This window comes from Eretmochelys imbricata, chromosome 5 (genome assembly GCF_965152235.1).
Source record: "Eretmochelys imbricata isolate rEreImb1 chromosome 5, rEreImb1.hap1, whole genome shotgun sequence".
Classification (NCBI taxonomy): domain Eukaryota; kingdom Metazoa; phylum Chordata; order Testudines; family Cheloniidae; genus Eretmochelys; species Eretmochelys imbricata.
Window position 1 is genome coordinate 48,927,480 of NC_135576.1, and position 17,986 is coordinate 48,945,465.

General features: G+C 44.4%; 1 protein-coding gene across 1 annotated transcript in view; it reads right to left on the reverse strand.

Moving 5' to 3' along the window:
• Window positions 1-17,986, reverse strand: part of ARHGEF28 (Rho guanine nucleotide exchange factor 28) — a 197,394-nt gene that overhangs the window by 25,050 nt on the left and 154,358 nt on the right. The window contains exons 29-35 of the mRNA XM_077818012.1: window positions 13,015-13,193; window positions 11,890-11,978; window positions 9,541-9,723; window positions 7,002-7,130; window positions 6,116-6,204; window positions 2,707-2,745; window positions 2,573-2,620 (exon numbers count right to left, since the gene is read on the reverse strand). Of these exons, the coding sequence (XP_077674138.1) occupies window positions 2,573-2,620; window positions 2,707-2,745; window positions 6,116-6,204; window positions 7,002-7,130; window positions 9,541-9,723; window positions 11,890-11,978; window positions 13,015-13,193 (756 nt within the window). The remainder of the gene's footprint in view (window positions 1-2,572; window positions 2,621-2,706; window positions 2,746-6,115; window positions 6,205-7,001; window positions 7,131-9,540; window positions 9,724-11,889; window positions 11,979-13,014; window positions 13,194-17,986) is intronic.

Here is a 17,986-nt window from a genome sequence, read left to right on the forward strand (position 1 = left end):
TAGTGATGAATATTATCATCTCATTTTTATATTACAGCCATGCCCAGAAATCCAAATTAGGATCAGGGCCTCATTGTTCTAGATGCTATATTGTAATAACAACAATAAAGAGAAAGAGCTTATGCAGATAAACCTGAAATGCAGCTTTTCATCAGTAGATTTCGAAGAGCCTTACAAAAGGAGGTCAGTATCTTCATCCCCATTTTACAGATAGGGAAACTGAGTCACAGACTTGCCCAAGGTTGCCCAGCAGGCCAGTGGCAGAGTGAGGAATAGACCCCAGGTCTCCTGAGTCCCAGTCGAGTGCTCTATCCAGTAGGCCACACAATCCTTGTCTCAAAACAGCTCACAGAGAAAAAGGATGGTTCAGTGGTTAGGGACTAGCCTAGAACTTGGAAGATCTGGGTTCAAGTCCCTGCTCTGCCACAGACTTCTTGTGTGCCCTTGGGCAAGTCACTTAGCCTTTCTGTGCCTCAGTTCTCTCATTGTAAAATGGGGACATACAGCACTTCCCTATCTCACTGGAGTGTTGTGAGGATAACTACATTAATGACTGTGGATGAGGTCCACATAAGTAAAGAGATGAAAAAAGCCCTGTTTATTTTGTTATAGAATAACTACTTCTTTCACTAAGAGTTGTACTTAAGCAATTAAGCAACACCCTGCATTGGGGCTGGCGCGGCTGAGGGAATCCATTCCAGCAGGAATCATCTGAGGCTTCCAAGTGACTCCATTATAATTCCTGGCTCTTGCTTACTATATTGGCTTAGTTGCATTGCCTAGTTTGGAAGATGGGGAGGGCCATGGTTCTCTCTCCTTGCTCCTCTCTGCTCCATATGGTTGCTACTACAACAGAAGTAAACTATCATAGTTCTTAACATTAGGGAGAGATTATGGCTGGCCCCTGTGCAGAAATTTAAGGGGTGGCAAGATCACAGTGCCCTCACCCAGGAACATTCACCCTCTGCCAGGCCCGGTCTGGGTCTACAATACTGAAGTTATAGAAATGATAAAATAATTAACTATCAATTTCGTATTTTGCCAAACTATTGTATTTTGAAATTTTTACGGAACGAAATTCTTTAGCTATTAGATAAAATAGATAAATACTCTGGCAAGTGGGAAAAGATCAGTGGCTCTGCCTGCCCATAAATGCCCTAAATCTTATAATAAATGACAACAGAACTGTGCATGTATATAGGGCCGCTCATTCAAAAGTATCAGGCCTGGTCTACACTTAAAAATTAGATCCACCTAACTATTGAAGTGGCAAAGAGTCCTGTGGCATCTTGTAGACTAACAGATGTATTGGAGCATAAGCTTTCGTGGGTGAATACCCACTTCGTCGGTTGCATGTAGACTCAGGACTGTGATAAATTTCGAGCCCTGATTGCCATGGACAGGTTGACAAAGCCCCCAGTGTAGATACAGCTACGTCGATGGAAGAATTCTTCCACCAACCTAGTTATTGCATCTTGGAAATATGGATTAACCTCATCAACAGAAAAAGCTTTCCACTGCTGCAGGACGTGCCTACTGCCATGCAGATGCTTGTGGAGTAAACAGCTATACCACTGTCGCGCTTGTAAATTATATGTAACCTCAGATACTTTACAAACAGTAATTAATTAGGCCTCACAACACCATTGAATGAAGCCAAGCAATTATTAGCACCGGTCCAAATCTTTGGACTGAAAAATTTCCTGTGGGAAAATGTGGCTTTATCAGAATTAAAATTTTTCATGGGAAATGTCATTTTTAATTTTTTTTTCAATTTTTCTTCAACAAAAAAAAATTTCATTTCAAAATGTCAAAAATGTTGTCATTCTGATTGTAAATGTCAACATTTTGTGTTTCAAAGTTTCTGAATCAAAATTTTTCAGAACTTTTCCTTCCAGCAAAATTTTTGATATTTCAGTGTTTTGTCTTGATGTGAGATGAAAACTATTGTTGAAAGACAGGATTTTTCTGTGGGATGGAAATTCCACTTTTTGACCAGTTTGGGTAATTGTACCCTGTTTACAGTTATGAGGTTAAATAATATAGCCAAGATCATACAGCTGGCAACAGAACCTAGAAGTCCAACTCCCAGCAGGTTACTCTACGCATTAGACAAAAACTGTTCAAAGTCTTGGCTTTGTTGTTAGGAGTCAGGAATCTATTATGCAAGAGCTATCTGTGCAATTTACATAATCTGGGGAGTGTTTTAATTTAAATATCCAAATTTTCCAAGATTCTGAATGGTATCTGGAAAGGAGATAAGGTGCAATTTGACTGATTAGTTTAGATCCTCCATCTTATTTTCTCCACAGCCCTTCGGATTGTACAAGCCTCTCCTGGAAAAAGTTTTCCAAAAGAAGTATTCTTCTGAATTCTTGGAAGGAGAATATCATTGTAGCATAATATAAACCAACATGTGTTATATTACTTTATTATTTAAATTACGCAAGAGTAAAAAGTCAATAGAATGTGACATGGTGACAGTGTCTGAAAGTAGGGGAAGATAAAGAAACTTTTTCTTAAGGGAAACATTAATAGATGTATTACTGTACGAAGTTAACAGAGTAATCACCTGTATGCTGTACAAGAGGCGGGTTAAATTCTGGATTGCTTGTACAATCTGGAAAAGAAGAGAAGGATTTGCAAAACTATGAAAACTATAAAGATTAACTAAATAATACGTTCATATTTGGACTTTATACTCACCTCAGTCGGTGTAGAACCTGAGAAATTCATGTGTTCTACCTACAATAAATGTAAATACATATAGCTGTGAATATCTGTTATAAACTTTGAAATAGGATATTCTAGATAATGTTTTTTCCTAGCCCAAATACTCATATTGCTAACTCATGCAATACTAAGTCAAACCTTTTTATGTGTCATGTGACAAAAGACAGAAACAGTAATCTATGAAGACTAATAATTCACCAACACCAGAAATTACTTGGAAATCACTAGCGATCCCAAGGACAACTGTAAAAACAAAAGTATTTCATCTACAATTTTAATCCCCACGTGGACAACTCCTGCAGAGAAATTATATTTCCATTAACACTTTGTTTCCTTGACAATTTTCCAAATACAGTATCCTGATTACAGAGTGTACAGTAGAGTGACTTGTGTTACTCACAGTCAGTTGTAACAGATTTCTGAAGAACCACAAGCTATGTACTAACACAGCAAGAAACCACAACAGGGTTTATATTAACAAACTAGGGTGAATGCCTTAGATGTGTTATGAGGCATGAAGCAGAAGGGTGAGTGCATTCAGCCTCCTGAAAGGTACATCAATGGCCTACTAATATGCATCCTGTCAAAGCTTGTTGCTATTAGAGCCGGGTCATTAATTCTACATTTCATTTTTTTCTAAGAACCTTTTTAAAATTCGGGAGTAAGGGTGTGGGTGGGGGTGGAGAAGTTACCCACAATCCTTCTATCATGAAAAACAGCTCCTATGAGAAGGATGAGGAAAAACAAATAGAGAAAAAGCCAAACACAATCCTTTCTAGACTACTTTGAATACACTTGCTATGTGATCACTGTTACGCTGTTTTTGGTTGCCTAGAATATCTGGACTCTCTCTCACTTCTCCATGACAACAGCAGCATCTTCTACAGCACTTTGTGGACCAAAACTCACTGCTGATCTTACTTTCTATTATAAAGAGTAAATCAGGGGCCTAATTTAGTTTTGATAACCAAAAATGATGACGGAAAGGCCACAAGCTGCTGCTGAGAATGCAGCCAAGGTCAAGGGGGAAGTGGAAACATTAAATTTGATACATTTTTCCCTTCCCTTTCCCTTTCCATCTTTTCTGTCTTCCCTCCCTACTGTAAACACTTTAGCTGAAAAGCTGCTCCCTTAGTGCTGCTCAGCTCTGCAGCAGATTCCCTGCTGAAGTCCCAGTGCAGCAGGAGCACTAAAAAATGGAAGAGCTGCTGCCTGCCCTTGTGGCCCAGTTGCAGAGCTGAGTAGCACTGAAGAAGAAGCTGGGCTGCTTTGGTTGAAGTTGCAGTGGGAAAGAGGGGGACCATGAGGCAGCGAAAGGGAGACACGAAGGAGGGAAGGGGAAAAAGAAGGACAGGAGAGAAGGTTGGCACAGAAGGCAGGGCAGAGGGGGATTGCTATAAAATCCTACAGGTCTTATGTTAAATGGAGTGTCTATGGGGGAAAAGATGACCAACCATTCTCCCTTGTTTATTCTTATTAAACCTTTTAAATTCCATATAATGGGCATGAGATGGAACTGAGATCACAGCTGTGCCCGGCTGGCAGCTGACATCACTAAAAAGTGCCGAATGGGCCAATAGCATTGCATTGCCATAGCATTGGACAATCAGTGCCCATGACCATCCTCTAAGACAGTGGTTTTCAAACCGTGGATCGTGACCCAGGACTGGGTCACAGAATGGAAAGCACTGGGTCGCAGCGGCTCTGGTCAGCACCGTCAACTGGGCTGTTAAAAGTCCCATTGGCGGTGCTGCCCGGCTAACGCAGGCTAGTCCCTACCTGTTCGGACACCTTGCTGTGCCCTGGAAGAGGCCAGCAGCAGGTTTGGCTCCTTGGGAGGAGGGAGATGGGGAGGCGGTGCCTGCAGGTAAGAGCTGCGTGGAGCCACTTACGTGCCTCCGTCTAGGAGCTGGACCTGCTGCTGGCTGCTTCCGGGGCGCAGCATAGTCCGTAGCGTCAGGATAGGCAGGAAGCCTGCCTTAGCACCCCTGCTGAGCCGCTGACTGGGAGCCACCTGAGGTAAGCCAGTGCCCCAATCCCGTGCCCCAACCCCTGGCCCCATCCCTGAGCCTCCCCCCCCAAACCCAGATCCCCCTCCTGCGTGCCAAACCCCTCATCCCCGGTCCCACCCCAGAGCCTGCATCCCCAGCTCAGAGCCCTGACCCCCTCCCACACCCCAACCCACTGCCCCAGCGCTGAGTCCCTCGTACACTCCAACCCCCCCAGCTCTGTTGGATCCTGGGCATCAACAATTTTCTTCAACTGGGTCGCCAGAAAAAAAGGTTGAAAACCACTGCTCTAAGAAAGGTTTGAGAACATCGGCTGCCCTTGAAATCCCTTGTCTCTTCTCTTGTGTGTGCTTGCTCTGCCACCTCCTGGTGGTTGATTTACTACAAAGCAAGAAACTAGTTCCCAGCTGTTTTGCCTTGGAAGCCCCAAGTCTGCAATGGGTCTGAATGTGTCTCCTCAAACCCCAGGTGGGATTGGTGCATCTCACCTAGTTTTTGTCCATTCTCTCTCACTTTTACCCCTCTGATCTCTTTTTTCCTTTTTGTCTTTTCCCTGCCATTTCTAAGCATTTTTACAATTTTGCTTTCCATTTTAAAGATTTCCCCCCCATCTTTCTCTCTCTCAACCCTCTTTCCCCTTTTTCTTTAGTTTTTGTTTAGTTTTTGCCCAATTTTAATCCCTGTTCTAACTTTTTGAAAAAGCATCTTGCTGCTGCCTGAAATGTTTCATATGTATGCTCCATTAGGGAGAGATTTTTGAGTCCAACAGTTTGGAATTAATTGCATGAGTTGTTTAAAGAGTTAAGGGATTTTGAAATATTGGTAGTTTCTCTTATTTTGAAATTGTTCTGTTTTGTGTCCACTTAAAATTCAACAGTAACTTGTTGTAAGAACACCAAGTCTGTTTTATATGGGAGTTGGTAGTGAGGTGAAAGTCACCATGGTAAGGACAGCCAGCACATGTCCTATTTGTGCCATCAGAGATCTATTCCATGCAGGGGCTTTCACTACCATGTGTCAGAGAGGGGAGTGGAGGGAGTGCCATTATCTGCCCAACATAGGTTGGTGTTAAGTAGCGGGTCAGGATGGATCCGGGAACCTTGACATTGCACAAGTGGCTCAGAGTGGCCCTGCAGCTGCTACTCCAAGCCCACAGGCTTGTAAGGCTGTCACAGTTAGCTACAGTGACCTTCATTTCTTTATTTGGGCTTAATAAAATGCACCCATCCAGTGCTGTGGGCACAGATACAGTCCTTAAATACCACATTATTATTATTTATTTATCTGCACTGCGGGAACCTCCAGTCTGGATTGCAGTGCCCATTGGGGTGGGTGCTATACTAACACACAGGAAGATAGATCATCTACAGTACCTTATCCCCCATCAGAGAGCCTGTCTCTTCATTCACAGCATGACAAATCCTGGGACTGACGTCACAAGATTCTTCGTCTCTTTTCATTTCTGTAATTAGTGATGAAAACACCAACAAAATGTGCGGGGTGGAGAAAAATAAGAAAAATGCTAAACATTACACAGTACACTGCTTTTCTGAATAGAGAAACAAACAGCACAGTGTGTGTTAAACCTACAGTATGCTGAAATTACAGATTTACATAAATTGTCCCCAACCCACATATAGATGCTGATGAGAAAATACAACTGTGAGAGAAAAAGTGGCATTTCTTCCTTTTCTATCTCAAAAAATAAGAAATGCCCAACTTGCAAAAAAAAAAAACAAAAAACAAAAAACAACCCCCAACAAACACGTTATGAAATAAATATAGCTGGAACTTTACTGTATTAGCAGTTTTACAGGGTTTAGTACCAGAATTTTCAACTGGTTAAGAAATCAACACTGTATAATGGCTCTAATGATTGGAATGTCAAGCTCTGCACATCAATTGATGTATAGGGCCTCTCATGAAAGTCAGCAGAAATTATTTAAAAGGCAATATATGCTTGCTATGGAGTTCAACAGAAAAGACAAGATAATGTATTTTATAGATATATGAAATATTAATGTGGACTGAAGGAAGGCATACATCAAGGCGGATCCTCATCTGGTGTAAATTATCCACTGACTTCAATGAAGCTATGCCAATGTATACCAGCTGAGGATTGGATTTGTTGTATTTTTTTATTACTACTATATTGTTCTTTATTGATCCTGGACTGTTACGGATTGCAGAAGGCTGGGAAACATCCTGAGACAATTAGTACTGTTATCGGGGCAAGTAAAAGTGTCAGGTTTTACTTACGAGTCGGAGATTCAAATATTTCATTGGCACTAAGTGTGTTTGTCAAGCTTGCGTCTCCAGTAGTCGCCTCTGATGACTTGTTTGCATCATTTGCTTGTGATGATGTTACAGCAACATGGAGGCTTTCAGCTGGAGAGGAAAATATGTGTTATAAAAACCAACGAAATAGCTGCATTCTGCATAAATAATTACAGTATTCTGTTACTGGAAAGTGATCCCCTTGGCAATTGCTGTAACGTTAAACTCAAAACCCGGATGTCTAAGGCACAGTCAAGAGCAACAGAGATGAGAAGGAAAATCAAAATTAAAAATGGGCAGAAAAAGGAGGATGTGTGTATGCTCTATTATACTTAGTTGTAAGTGACTTACACAGGGTTCCCATATACATTATTGTTTTTACCCTATAACCAAGAGATAATTATCTCATAAGATGCACCCTCAGAGAGGTCAGGCTCCACTATGAAAATGGAGATACATCTTTCTAGCATCTAAGTAATACCTTCTTGGCAACTGATGAACTTACTTTGAGAACTTGGGGTTTTTCCACTGTAAATCTATGTATTTCTCATCAGACAGAATGATAACATTATAGTCAGACAGTACATTTAATTCAAATATGACTTGTTTGAAATAATAGAAGAAAATATTCTTCCATCCATGAACACCTACAAAACCTGGACAATTTTTTTCCTACAGATTTCACCCATAATCAGTCACAGTTTTCTTCTTTGACAGGGTTGGATGTGGGGAAGCAGTAGATGTGCTACATCTTGAGTTCGGTAAGGCTTTTGACACAGCCCCACATGAAACTTTCATAAGCAAACTACGAAAATGTGATCTAAATGAAATTACTATAAGGCGGGTGCACAACTAGTTGAAAAACCATACTCAAAGAGTAGTGATCAATTGTTCACTGTCAAACTGGGAGAATGTATCTAGTGGGGTCCTGCAGAGGTCTGTTCTGGGTCTGGTACTATTCAACATTTTCACTGATGAGTTGGATAACAGAGTGGACCGTTTACTTACAAAATTTGTGGAGAACACTAAGCTAGGAGAGGTTTCAAGCACTTTGGAAGTCTGGATTAGAATTCAAAATGACCTGTGGAAACTGGAGAATTGGTCTGAAATCAACAAGATGAAAATCAATAGAGAAAAGTGTAGAGTACTATGCTTGGGCAGGAAAAATCAAATGTACAACTATAAAATGGGGAATAATTGGCTAGGCAGTAGTACCGCTGAAAAGGATCTGGGATTTATAGTGGATCACAAATTGAATATGAACCAACATGATGAAGTTGTGAAAAAGGCTAATATCGTTCTGTGGCGTATTGACTGGAGTGTTGTATGTAAGACACAGGAGGTAACTGTCCATATCTTCTTTGCACTGGTGAAGCCTCAGCTGGGTACTGTGTCCAGCTTTGGGTACCACGTTTTAAGAAAGATGTGGACAAACTGGAGAGAGCCCAGAAGAGAGCAACAAAAATGCAAAAGAGTTAGAAAATCTGACTTATGTGGAAAGGTTAAAAATTGGGCATTTTTAGTCTTGAAAAAAAAAAAAGACTGAGGGGGGACCTAATAACAGTTTTCAAATATGTCAAGGGATGTTATAAAGGGGACATTGATCGATTGTTCTCCATGTCCACTGAAGATAGCACAAGTAGTAATGACAGGTTTCAGAGTAGCAGCCATGTTAGTCTATATCCGCAAAAAGAACAGGAGGACTTTGTTAGTTTCTAAGGGGCCACAAGTCCTCCTTTTCTTTTTACAAGTAGTAATGGGCTTAATCTGCAGCAAGGGAGGTTAGATATTAGTAAAAACTTTCTAACTATAAAGGTAGTCAAGTTCTGGAAAAGGCTTCCAAGGGAGGTCGTAGAATCCCCAACATGGGAGGTTTTAAATGAATAGGTTGGACCTGTCAGGAATGGTCTAGGTTTACATGGTCCCTTTTCCAGCTCTACATTTCGATGACTCCATAAAACATGCAACCCACAGCATCACCTCCCACAGCACGAGAGTAGATGTTTCTTGGAAGTCTCTTATCCAGGTATTCACGTAGCTCAACCCTGCTGAGCTTTTGAGACCTTGCTAAACCATACCATAAAGCAATTTGGCTACAAACTAAGTGGATATCAATGGATTATTTACTTCAAATACCACCCTTGGGGCCTGTCTAAACCATAGGAGCTGGAGCACCCATGGAAAAAAAATTATGCCCTTCCTCCCCCGAAATACTTCCTGCCCGCTGGTGGCCCCACTGATCAACTCCTTCCTCTTCTCCCAGCACCTCCCACCTTCCACAGATCAGCTGTTCCGTGCTGTGCAGGAGGCGCTGGGAGGGAGGGGGAGGAACTGGGCCAGAAGAGGCTGGGCGGGGGTGTAGTGAGGGTGGGAAGAGTCAGGGTGGGAGCTTGGGGGAAGGGGTGTAGTGGAAGCGGGGCTCGGGGCTGAGTGGGGGGGTTAAGCACACCCCAGGGAAAGTTGGAAGCCGACGTCTGTGATCTACACAGTCGCTGCTTCATTTCCTTCTAGACAATCTCACCTTCCCTGAGTGCTGCTGCCAACAATGAGGAAGCCTGTGGCATTTCTCCAGAGTCAGGTTTGATAAGGAGATGTGGTTCCACATGGACATCCTCAAATCCACTCATATCTCCAAGCTCTGCATAGATATGCAACTTATCTTCCAAATAACTGCAGATCTGCTGGTCCTGGCTACTCAGAGATTCTATTAATCAAATTTGGACATATTATGTTAGCAATAACACCATTCTGTTCTGAAGGTAAAGTACACTTCCCACTCCTCCTCTTATCCATCTGCCACATTATCGTTGCTAATTCAAAGCTACTACGTACTTACAAACAAAGCCGAGGAATGACTCAGTTTGCATGATACCTTTTGTAAACTGAAAGGGACAAGATTCATTCCGTCCATAATCTGCACTGATGAAAGTTGACCCAGATTCTGACAAAGTCCCCACAGTGGCGGAAAGTCTGACCATTGAGGAGTTCTGATGATGCAATCTTGACTATACTGTGGGCCCCTCGGCCATCTGATGCAGCCCTCAAAGTGGGCAAATTCCAGGAAGCAGGCCTGGCTAAGGCAGCTAGAGGAAGTGAGGATTCTGTGCATATCTAATCAGCCTCCACCACAAAGGTCCAAGTGGAGATCTAAAGTTGTCCTCACCATTGTGACCAAATGCACCCCAGTATTCATATCATATATGTGATTGTAATCTTTGTACAAAATATGCCTTGTGAAGTATCAATAACCTGCAGGTCAATAATATCATGGTGAAATGTGTGTAGCAACATGATATGTAAATTTATGAACATAAGCTGAAATTATGAATGAAATGTTCCCACCAGACAAATCAGGGTGAGAGGGGGGAAACCTGTTTTTCAAAGACAAAAGACAATCTGGCACCTCTAGCCACATGTCATCAAATCTGACTGACAATCACCCATTAGGTGGCCATTCCTTGGCAGTGAAGGGCGTGGGGCAGGAATAGATCAATTCTTCATTTTAACAAACAACAACATGGAACCTCTTTCACCACGAGACTCTTGTCTCAATCCTCACAGTGGGAAGGAACTTTATCTAGGGATAAACCTCAGGAAAATGCATTTCAAAGGCTGCCTGGACTGTAACAGTGAGGAACACCCCAGACTCTCTCACTCATTCTTTCTCCCAAGAAGAGAAAGGAACCAGCCTTTGGACTTTGTGAGAGATCCTGACAATAAAATCTGATCAACAATATTGCTGGGAACCTGTGGTAAGAATTTTACCTTGAACCAAGTCTAGTTTGTTAAGTTTTAGTTACTAGAAAACATTCTATCTTTATTTCTCTTGTAACCATTTCTGACTTTAATACCTTGTACTTATATTCACTTAAAATTTCTCTCTTTGTAGTTAAACTTGCTTTAATCAAAACTAATCATGTGTAGTGTTTAAACTGAATTGTTTGGTAACTGCAGTTAAAGTAGCAAACTGTTGTTCACTGACCCCTTCCAGGGGCAACAGACCTGTAATATTGGAACTGTCCAGGAGAGGGCTGCACAGTGCAGAACACATATATTTGGGGAAAGTTTGGGACTGGAAATGTGTTGAGGTGACCCTGAAAGTGGTTACTAAGGCTGCTGGAAGCCAGAATGTGGCTGGTGTGTAGCTGGCAGGCTGCAGCTACACACAGGCACAGAGGGTGTGACTTGCATGCTGTTTGGCAGTCTGTGAGCAGCCCAGGTTTGGAGCGACAGCAGCAAAACATTGTGAGGCACCCATGGTTGCAGGGCAGGCAATGACAACCCCTCACAGGTCTGGATTACACCCCTGGAACGTAATACTCAAATGCTAGCAACTCTACCACTTACTCTCCCCTGGAGTCAATCGAGCAGAAAAGATGTGCAATTTGTGTCTCACTGTGTCAAAAGTGCTAAGCCTAGGCCTAAGTGCTGCATGTTTAGATAATACACAATGAAGCAGTGACAGATGAGTAGTTATAAAGAGATACAAATCCATGTAACTACTGAAGGTTCAGGCTATTTCGGTAAATAAAGAACTATACCTGTTCAATGCTTATTTGAAATCATCAATTTCTTTGGCTTTTTCAATACTTTTTCTTGTATTGATTGCAGTGGGGTAAAAATATAAAACAGGTGGATACAATGAAATATCAAAGAAACAAATATGTCTAGGCTCAAGTCACACACATCAAAGCCCTCCCTTGCTTTACCACTTCTGAAGCTAATCTGTCAATCCAACCATCCTGAAGTCATCACTGTGGTGTCTGAGCACCTGTTGTATATCCCTTTATTAGTCAGTAATCCAGATTATTTTTTACACTCCTAACTCTCTGGCAGTGGAATTTTAAACGTAGTGTGAGAGGCACTGTACCTTGACATTTTTGAATCTTGGCTGCTTTGGCCTCAGCTATCCGTCTGTCTTCATCAGATTCGCTAATTTTTCCTTCTTCCTCTGGGCAACTTTAATGGTGAAATGCAAACAAAGGCAGATAAAGTAAAATCTGTATATCACACACACACAGAAATTTTTCAGCCGTAAAAAATAAAATGCAACGTTAGCAACTTCTGCTCTAACAGAGAAGCAGACCCTTCTACAACTTCTTCTAAAATTAAGTAGTTCGAAACTAAGCTCTCTGTTCCTCTTCACCACAGTAGGACTGCCAAAAATAAAACAAAAAGAAGAGCTACAGCTGTGCAAATATGTCATAACAAATCTTCAAACCTGGCAAATATTCAGTCCAACCTGAGTTCACTGAGATTTGCAAATTGGGCAAAGATTGAGACCACACCTACTTCTTACATGTCCCCATTCTGTGGGCTAATAGTATGCCTTGACCCTTCCCTCCAATGTCTTTAAGAATGAATGGATGGCCCCCTCATAGCTGTGGTACTGTAAAGATATTTTGGGGGATTATCAGGAGCCGATTTACCTTGTCAACTAAACCTGAGGCAGTAGGCCAGCTGGCCATCCTAGGAAGATATGAGGGCGATTTCCCAAGGACATGAGAAGGTCTGGAGGCCTACAGCACCCCAGAATATCATGACTACCAAAGACTAGGGAAAGGGAACCTGAGCTGGCTTGCACATGAGATCTCACAGGGAAAGATGGAAGCTCTGAGAAACTCAGCTGTTTGGCCAAGTTTCACTCTGAGGTTTGGGGGTTTATGTGAGCCCCAAACTCAAAGAAAAAAACTCCATTTCACCACTGAAACATATGGGTGACTCCAGTAAGTATTTGGCAATGCACTAAACCTTGACATAGAGTAGTGGGAGCCAGATACTGATGTCAAATGAACTTGAGCCCACTTATGCCATTGCTGAATTTGGCCATGGGGTGAAAATCCATGTGAAACAAAACCAACAAGCAAAATGGCTTGCTGAGCTCCATGGAAGCCTGAACTGACAGGCTTGGCACAGCTCTAGTGATATACAATTCCTGCCATAAGACATGCTCCTGCTTTGCATGGTAAAAAGAAATACAGACACCTTCCTGTACCTTTCCACTGCATCTTGAATCTGCCTCATCCAGTTATTGCGTTCTTCTTTAGAATTTGTATGAATCTCATACATCTCAGGCCCTGCAGATGAAGCACTAATCAGAAACATCCCTCTTTCTTCATTGGCCACCTCTCTTACTATCAGCTTCTGAAGTGAAATAACTGAAGGCTTCTGGTCCTATAGAAAATAATCATGACATATGCAGAAGAAAAATTATCCTGTTACAAAAGATAAGTATTTTTAAAAGCACAATTGTTACTTTGTCAAATTAATCTTAGTCTTGACTTTTATGGTCACTCTCTAAGGCCTGGTCTACACTGGGGGGGGAGGGAAGGGATCAATCTAAGTTACACAACTTCAGCTACGTGAATAATCGACGTACTTAGATCTACTCACTGCGGTGTCTTCACTGCGGTGAGTCGACAGCTGACGCTCCCCCATTGACTCCGCCTGCATCTCTAGCTCTGGTGGAGTACTGGAGTCGACGGGAGAGCGCTCGGCGGTCAATTTATCACGTCTAGACTAAACGTGATAAATCAACCCCCACTGGATCGATAGCTGCCCATCGATCCTGCAGGTAATGTACACAAGCCCTAAGTGGATTTTGCCAAAGATCAGCTGGTGAGCTCAAGTTTTGAATGACCAGGCAAACAAATATTCTATCAAGTATTCCTTTCAATCGTCAAGTTACAATTTATTTTACACTGTCCTTGTGATAAATTATTCGGCTAAAACTGGTGTTTATATGTTAAAAATGTGACTCTATAGTGACATAGTGTCATATAGTGTCATATAGACTACCTGGGTTAGTAATAATGTTTCTGTCTTTTTCCCTGATGTCTAATTGCATAGGCTTGTGTAGTGTTCCTCAAGGGTAAAATTTTCAGAACCATCCAAGCGATTTAGAAGCCTAAGTCCCATTGACTTTCTATGAGATTTAGGCTCCAAATTCATGTAGGTGCTTTTGAAAAGTTTACCCACAGACATTTTATATATTTGACATATAATGTATTTATTACTATATTTGCAATTAAAATAAATCTTCAGTTTTGCTTTAGAAATTTTAAATTTATTTTTATAAAAAAACTAAAAGAACCTGCTCTATTATGGACCTTCAGAATCAGGTGAGACACAATTTAAAAACAATTTCTCCCCTCTCTTTTCTGCTCAACTCCCTCTCCTTAAAAAAAGATAGTTACCTTTTCCGTAACTGGTGTTCTTTGAGATGTGTTGCTCATGTCCATTCCATATGAGGTGTGTGTGCTCACCACATGCACCGGTGCCGGAAGTTTTTCCCTCAGCAGTATCCATAGCGGTGCGGCTCTGGCACCCTCTGTAGTGGTGCCCACATGGCGCCGTATAAGGGGCACCGCTGACTCCCCCCACCCTCAGTTCCTTCTTGCCGGAAACTCCGACAGTGGGGAAGGAGGGCAGGCCGTGGAATGGACATGAGCGACACATCTCGAAGAACACCAGTTATGGAAAAGGTAACTGTCTTTTCTTCTTCGAGTGTTTGCTCATGTCCATCCATATTAGGCGACTCCCAGCAGTTCCCGTGGAGGTGGGTAGGAGTTCACAGCTGCACAGATTGTAATACAGCTTTGCCGAACCCAGCATCATCTTTGGCCTGCTGAGTGATGGCATAATGAGATGTGAACGTGTGGACCGAGGACCACGTTGCGGCTCTACAGATGTCCTGTCCCTGGATAGGATGTGCGCCAAGAAGGCCGCCGAAGACGCCTGTGCTCTAGTCGAATGGGCCCCACCCAGCCTTCCTACCGAAGGTGGTGTGGAAGAAAACGCTTCAGTAGGAAGGCTGGGTGGGGCCGCAGCTGGACCTTATCCTTATAAAACACTGTGTAAGGCAGTTCTGAGGTCAAGGCCTTAATCTCTGAGACTAGTCTCGCCAACGTCACCACCACCAGGAAAACGACCTTCTAGAACAAGTAGGAAAGGGAGCAGGAGCCCAGAGGCTTGAAAGGCGGGCCGGTGAGCCTGGAGAGGACCAAGTTAAGGTCCCACTGCAAGACGGGGCCCATACCTGCGGGCAAAGCCTCTCAAGGCCACTCAGGAAGCTGTCAGTCATGTTGTGAGAAGAGGCTGGTGGAACGCGGAGATGGCCACAAGGTGCACTCTAATGGAAGAGTGCGCCAGACCCTGGGTCCTGAGTTGCAGTAAGTAAGTAGTTCAAGATGGACTGCACTGAAGAACGCGAGGGAGAAATTCTGTGCTCTGATGCCCAGCGGGAAAACCTGATCCACTTGATCAGGTAAGTTAGTCTTATGGATGGCTTCCTTCTTCCAAGAAGGACCTGCTGGACCTCCTCTGAGCAGGTACGCTCCTCCGGGTTCAACAACGGAGCATCCACGCTGAGAGGTGTAGAGACTCCAGGCTGGGTTGTAGGAGCCAACTGTTATCCTGTGACAGCAGGTCTGGGCAGTAGGGAAGGGGCCTGGGAGGGGCCACTGCCATATTCATGAGCATGCCAAACCAGTGCTGGCTAGGGCAGGTGATCAGCTTTCAGATGGATGCCGTGGTCGATGAAAAGTCCCACAGATGGACAGCCTCTTGGCAGAAAGCCAATGAGCGCGCTCCACCTTGCCTGTTGATGTGGAACATTGAGGCCATATTGTCCGTCAGGACTCTCACCACTTTGCCCGCCAGGTGCAGCAGGAAGACCCCGCAGGCCAGCTGGACCGCTCTGAGCTCCTTGACATTTATCATGTAACTTTGTCTTCTCCGGAGTCCACATCTCTGGGTCCAGAGATGTTCAAGGTGCACCCCTCAAGGTGCTTCCGACACTAGCTCAACAGATGGAGTGGGACTGTCAAATGAGACTCCTTCCAGGACCTTCTCACGATCAGTCCACCACCGCAGCGAGGTGAGAACGACCGGAGGGATGGTTACGATCTTTTCCAGGTGGTCCTTGGATTGGGAATAGGTCGACGCCAGCCATTGCTGCAGTGGCCGCATGTGGAGTCTGGAAAGGCGGACCACATATGTGCAAGTTGCCATGTGGCCTAGCAGGCGCAGGGGGAACATGGCTGTTGTCAGGGGGAACATGGACACATCCACAATGAGGTCCAGGAGGGCCCGAAACCTGTCTAAAGGTAGGCACACTCTCACCCAGGTCGAGTCGAGCATGGCCCCAATTAATTCCATCCTTTGAACTGGAACTAACATGGCCTTTTCGTGGTTCACCAGTAGTCCCAAGGAGCCGCATGTGGCTTGTAGTATAGTGATGTTACGTTGGACCTGAGCCTTGGAGCTGCCTTTGACAAGCCAGTCATCAAGGTACAGGTAAATCTGGATACCCCGATGTCTGAGATAGGCCGCGACTACCGCCATACACTTGGTGAACACCCTTGGTGCTGTAGCCTGGCCAAATGGAAGGACGGTAAACTGGTAGTGGGCCTAGCCAGCCATAAAACAGAGAAAGCATCTGTGTCCTGGGAAGATTGCTATGTGAAAGTATGCATCTTTCAGGTCGAGAGCAGTATACCAGTCTCCCAGATCCAGGGATGGGATAATGGAGGCCAGGGAGACCATGAGAAACTTTAGCTTCCTTAGGTATCTGTTGAGGTCTCACAGGTCCAGGATGGGACGCAGACCACCCTTGGCCTTTGGAATCAGAAAGTAATGGGAATAGAAACCCTTGTTCGGGTAAGGAGGCAGGACCTCCTCCACCGCCCCCAGCGGTAAGAGTCCCTGAACCTCCTGCTCAAGAAGATTCTAGTGAGAAGAGTCCTTAAAGAGGGACCGGGTGGGTGGAGGAGGAGTGTAAGTAAATTGGAGGGCGTAGCCCTGCGCTGCCATACTGAGGACCCAGCAGTCTGAAGTTATCGCCGACCACAGCGGAAGGAAAAAGGAAAGGCGGTGGCAAAAAGTTGGGAAAATAGGATCCAGGAAACAGACTGGTAGGTCGCCCCTGGGCACACCCTCAAAACGATTTTTTAGCTCCTTGCTTGGAGTTGGTCAAGCCTGACTAGGCAGAGGGTGGGGGCAGGTGGCTCGTGCACCATCTGGAGATGGGCGTTCTGTGCGGCAGGTCCTGCCGGGGCTGGCTCCCTTACCCCTTGGGAAGTTGCAGTTTGAACCGCTTACATGCTGGGCCCGGAACGTAGAACCCCAGGGTGTTACGGGAGTCCTTCAACCCATGTAACTGCAAACATGGCCTGGCCATCGAAGGGAAGATCCTGAATCTAGTGCTGAGCTTTGGAGGACAACCCGGAGAAGAGCAGCCAGGATACTTGCTGCATGGAAATGGCGGACACCATGGTACAGGCGGCAGAGTCTGCAGCGTCAGATGCTGGGCTGCTGAAGAGCCGCCCTGGCAGCAGCCGTACCCTCGTCAAGGATCACCCGGAATTCTTTGCAGGAACCTTCTGGGAGGGCAGTCTCAAACTTGGCCACAGTCTGCCACATATTAAAGTCGTAACAGCCAAGGAGGGCCTGGTGGTTGGCCACCCTCAACTGTAAGCTAGACAAGGAATACATTTTTCATCTGAACAAGTCCAGTCTCCTGGAGTCTTTATTTTTTTGGCGTAGCTACGAGTTGCCCCTGGCATTCCCTGTTGTTAACTGCCTCGACCACCAGGGAATTTGGGGCAGGATCGGAGTAAAGGTATTTGTGCACCTTAGTTGGGACAAAATACTTACACTCTGCCCATTTGGAAATGGGGGGCAGAGAGGAGGGAGTTTGCCACAAGGCTCTGGATAACTTCATACCCCTTTGTGAAGGGAAAGGGCTACCCTAGCTGGGGCTGTGGAGGAGAGGACATCAAACAGGTAGTCCACTTGCTCCTCCAACTCCTCCACCTGCAGGCCAAGGCTGGACGCGACCCTCTTCAACAGCTCCTGGTGCACCTTAGTGTCATCCAGAGGAACCGGGTGAGGGGCTCCATGATGGCCTCATCCAGTGATGAGGAGGAGGAGGCCGGTACCGCAGGTTCCATGACACCCATTGGTGG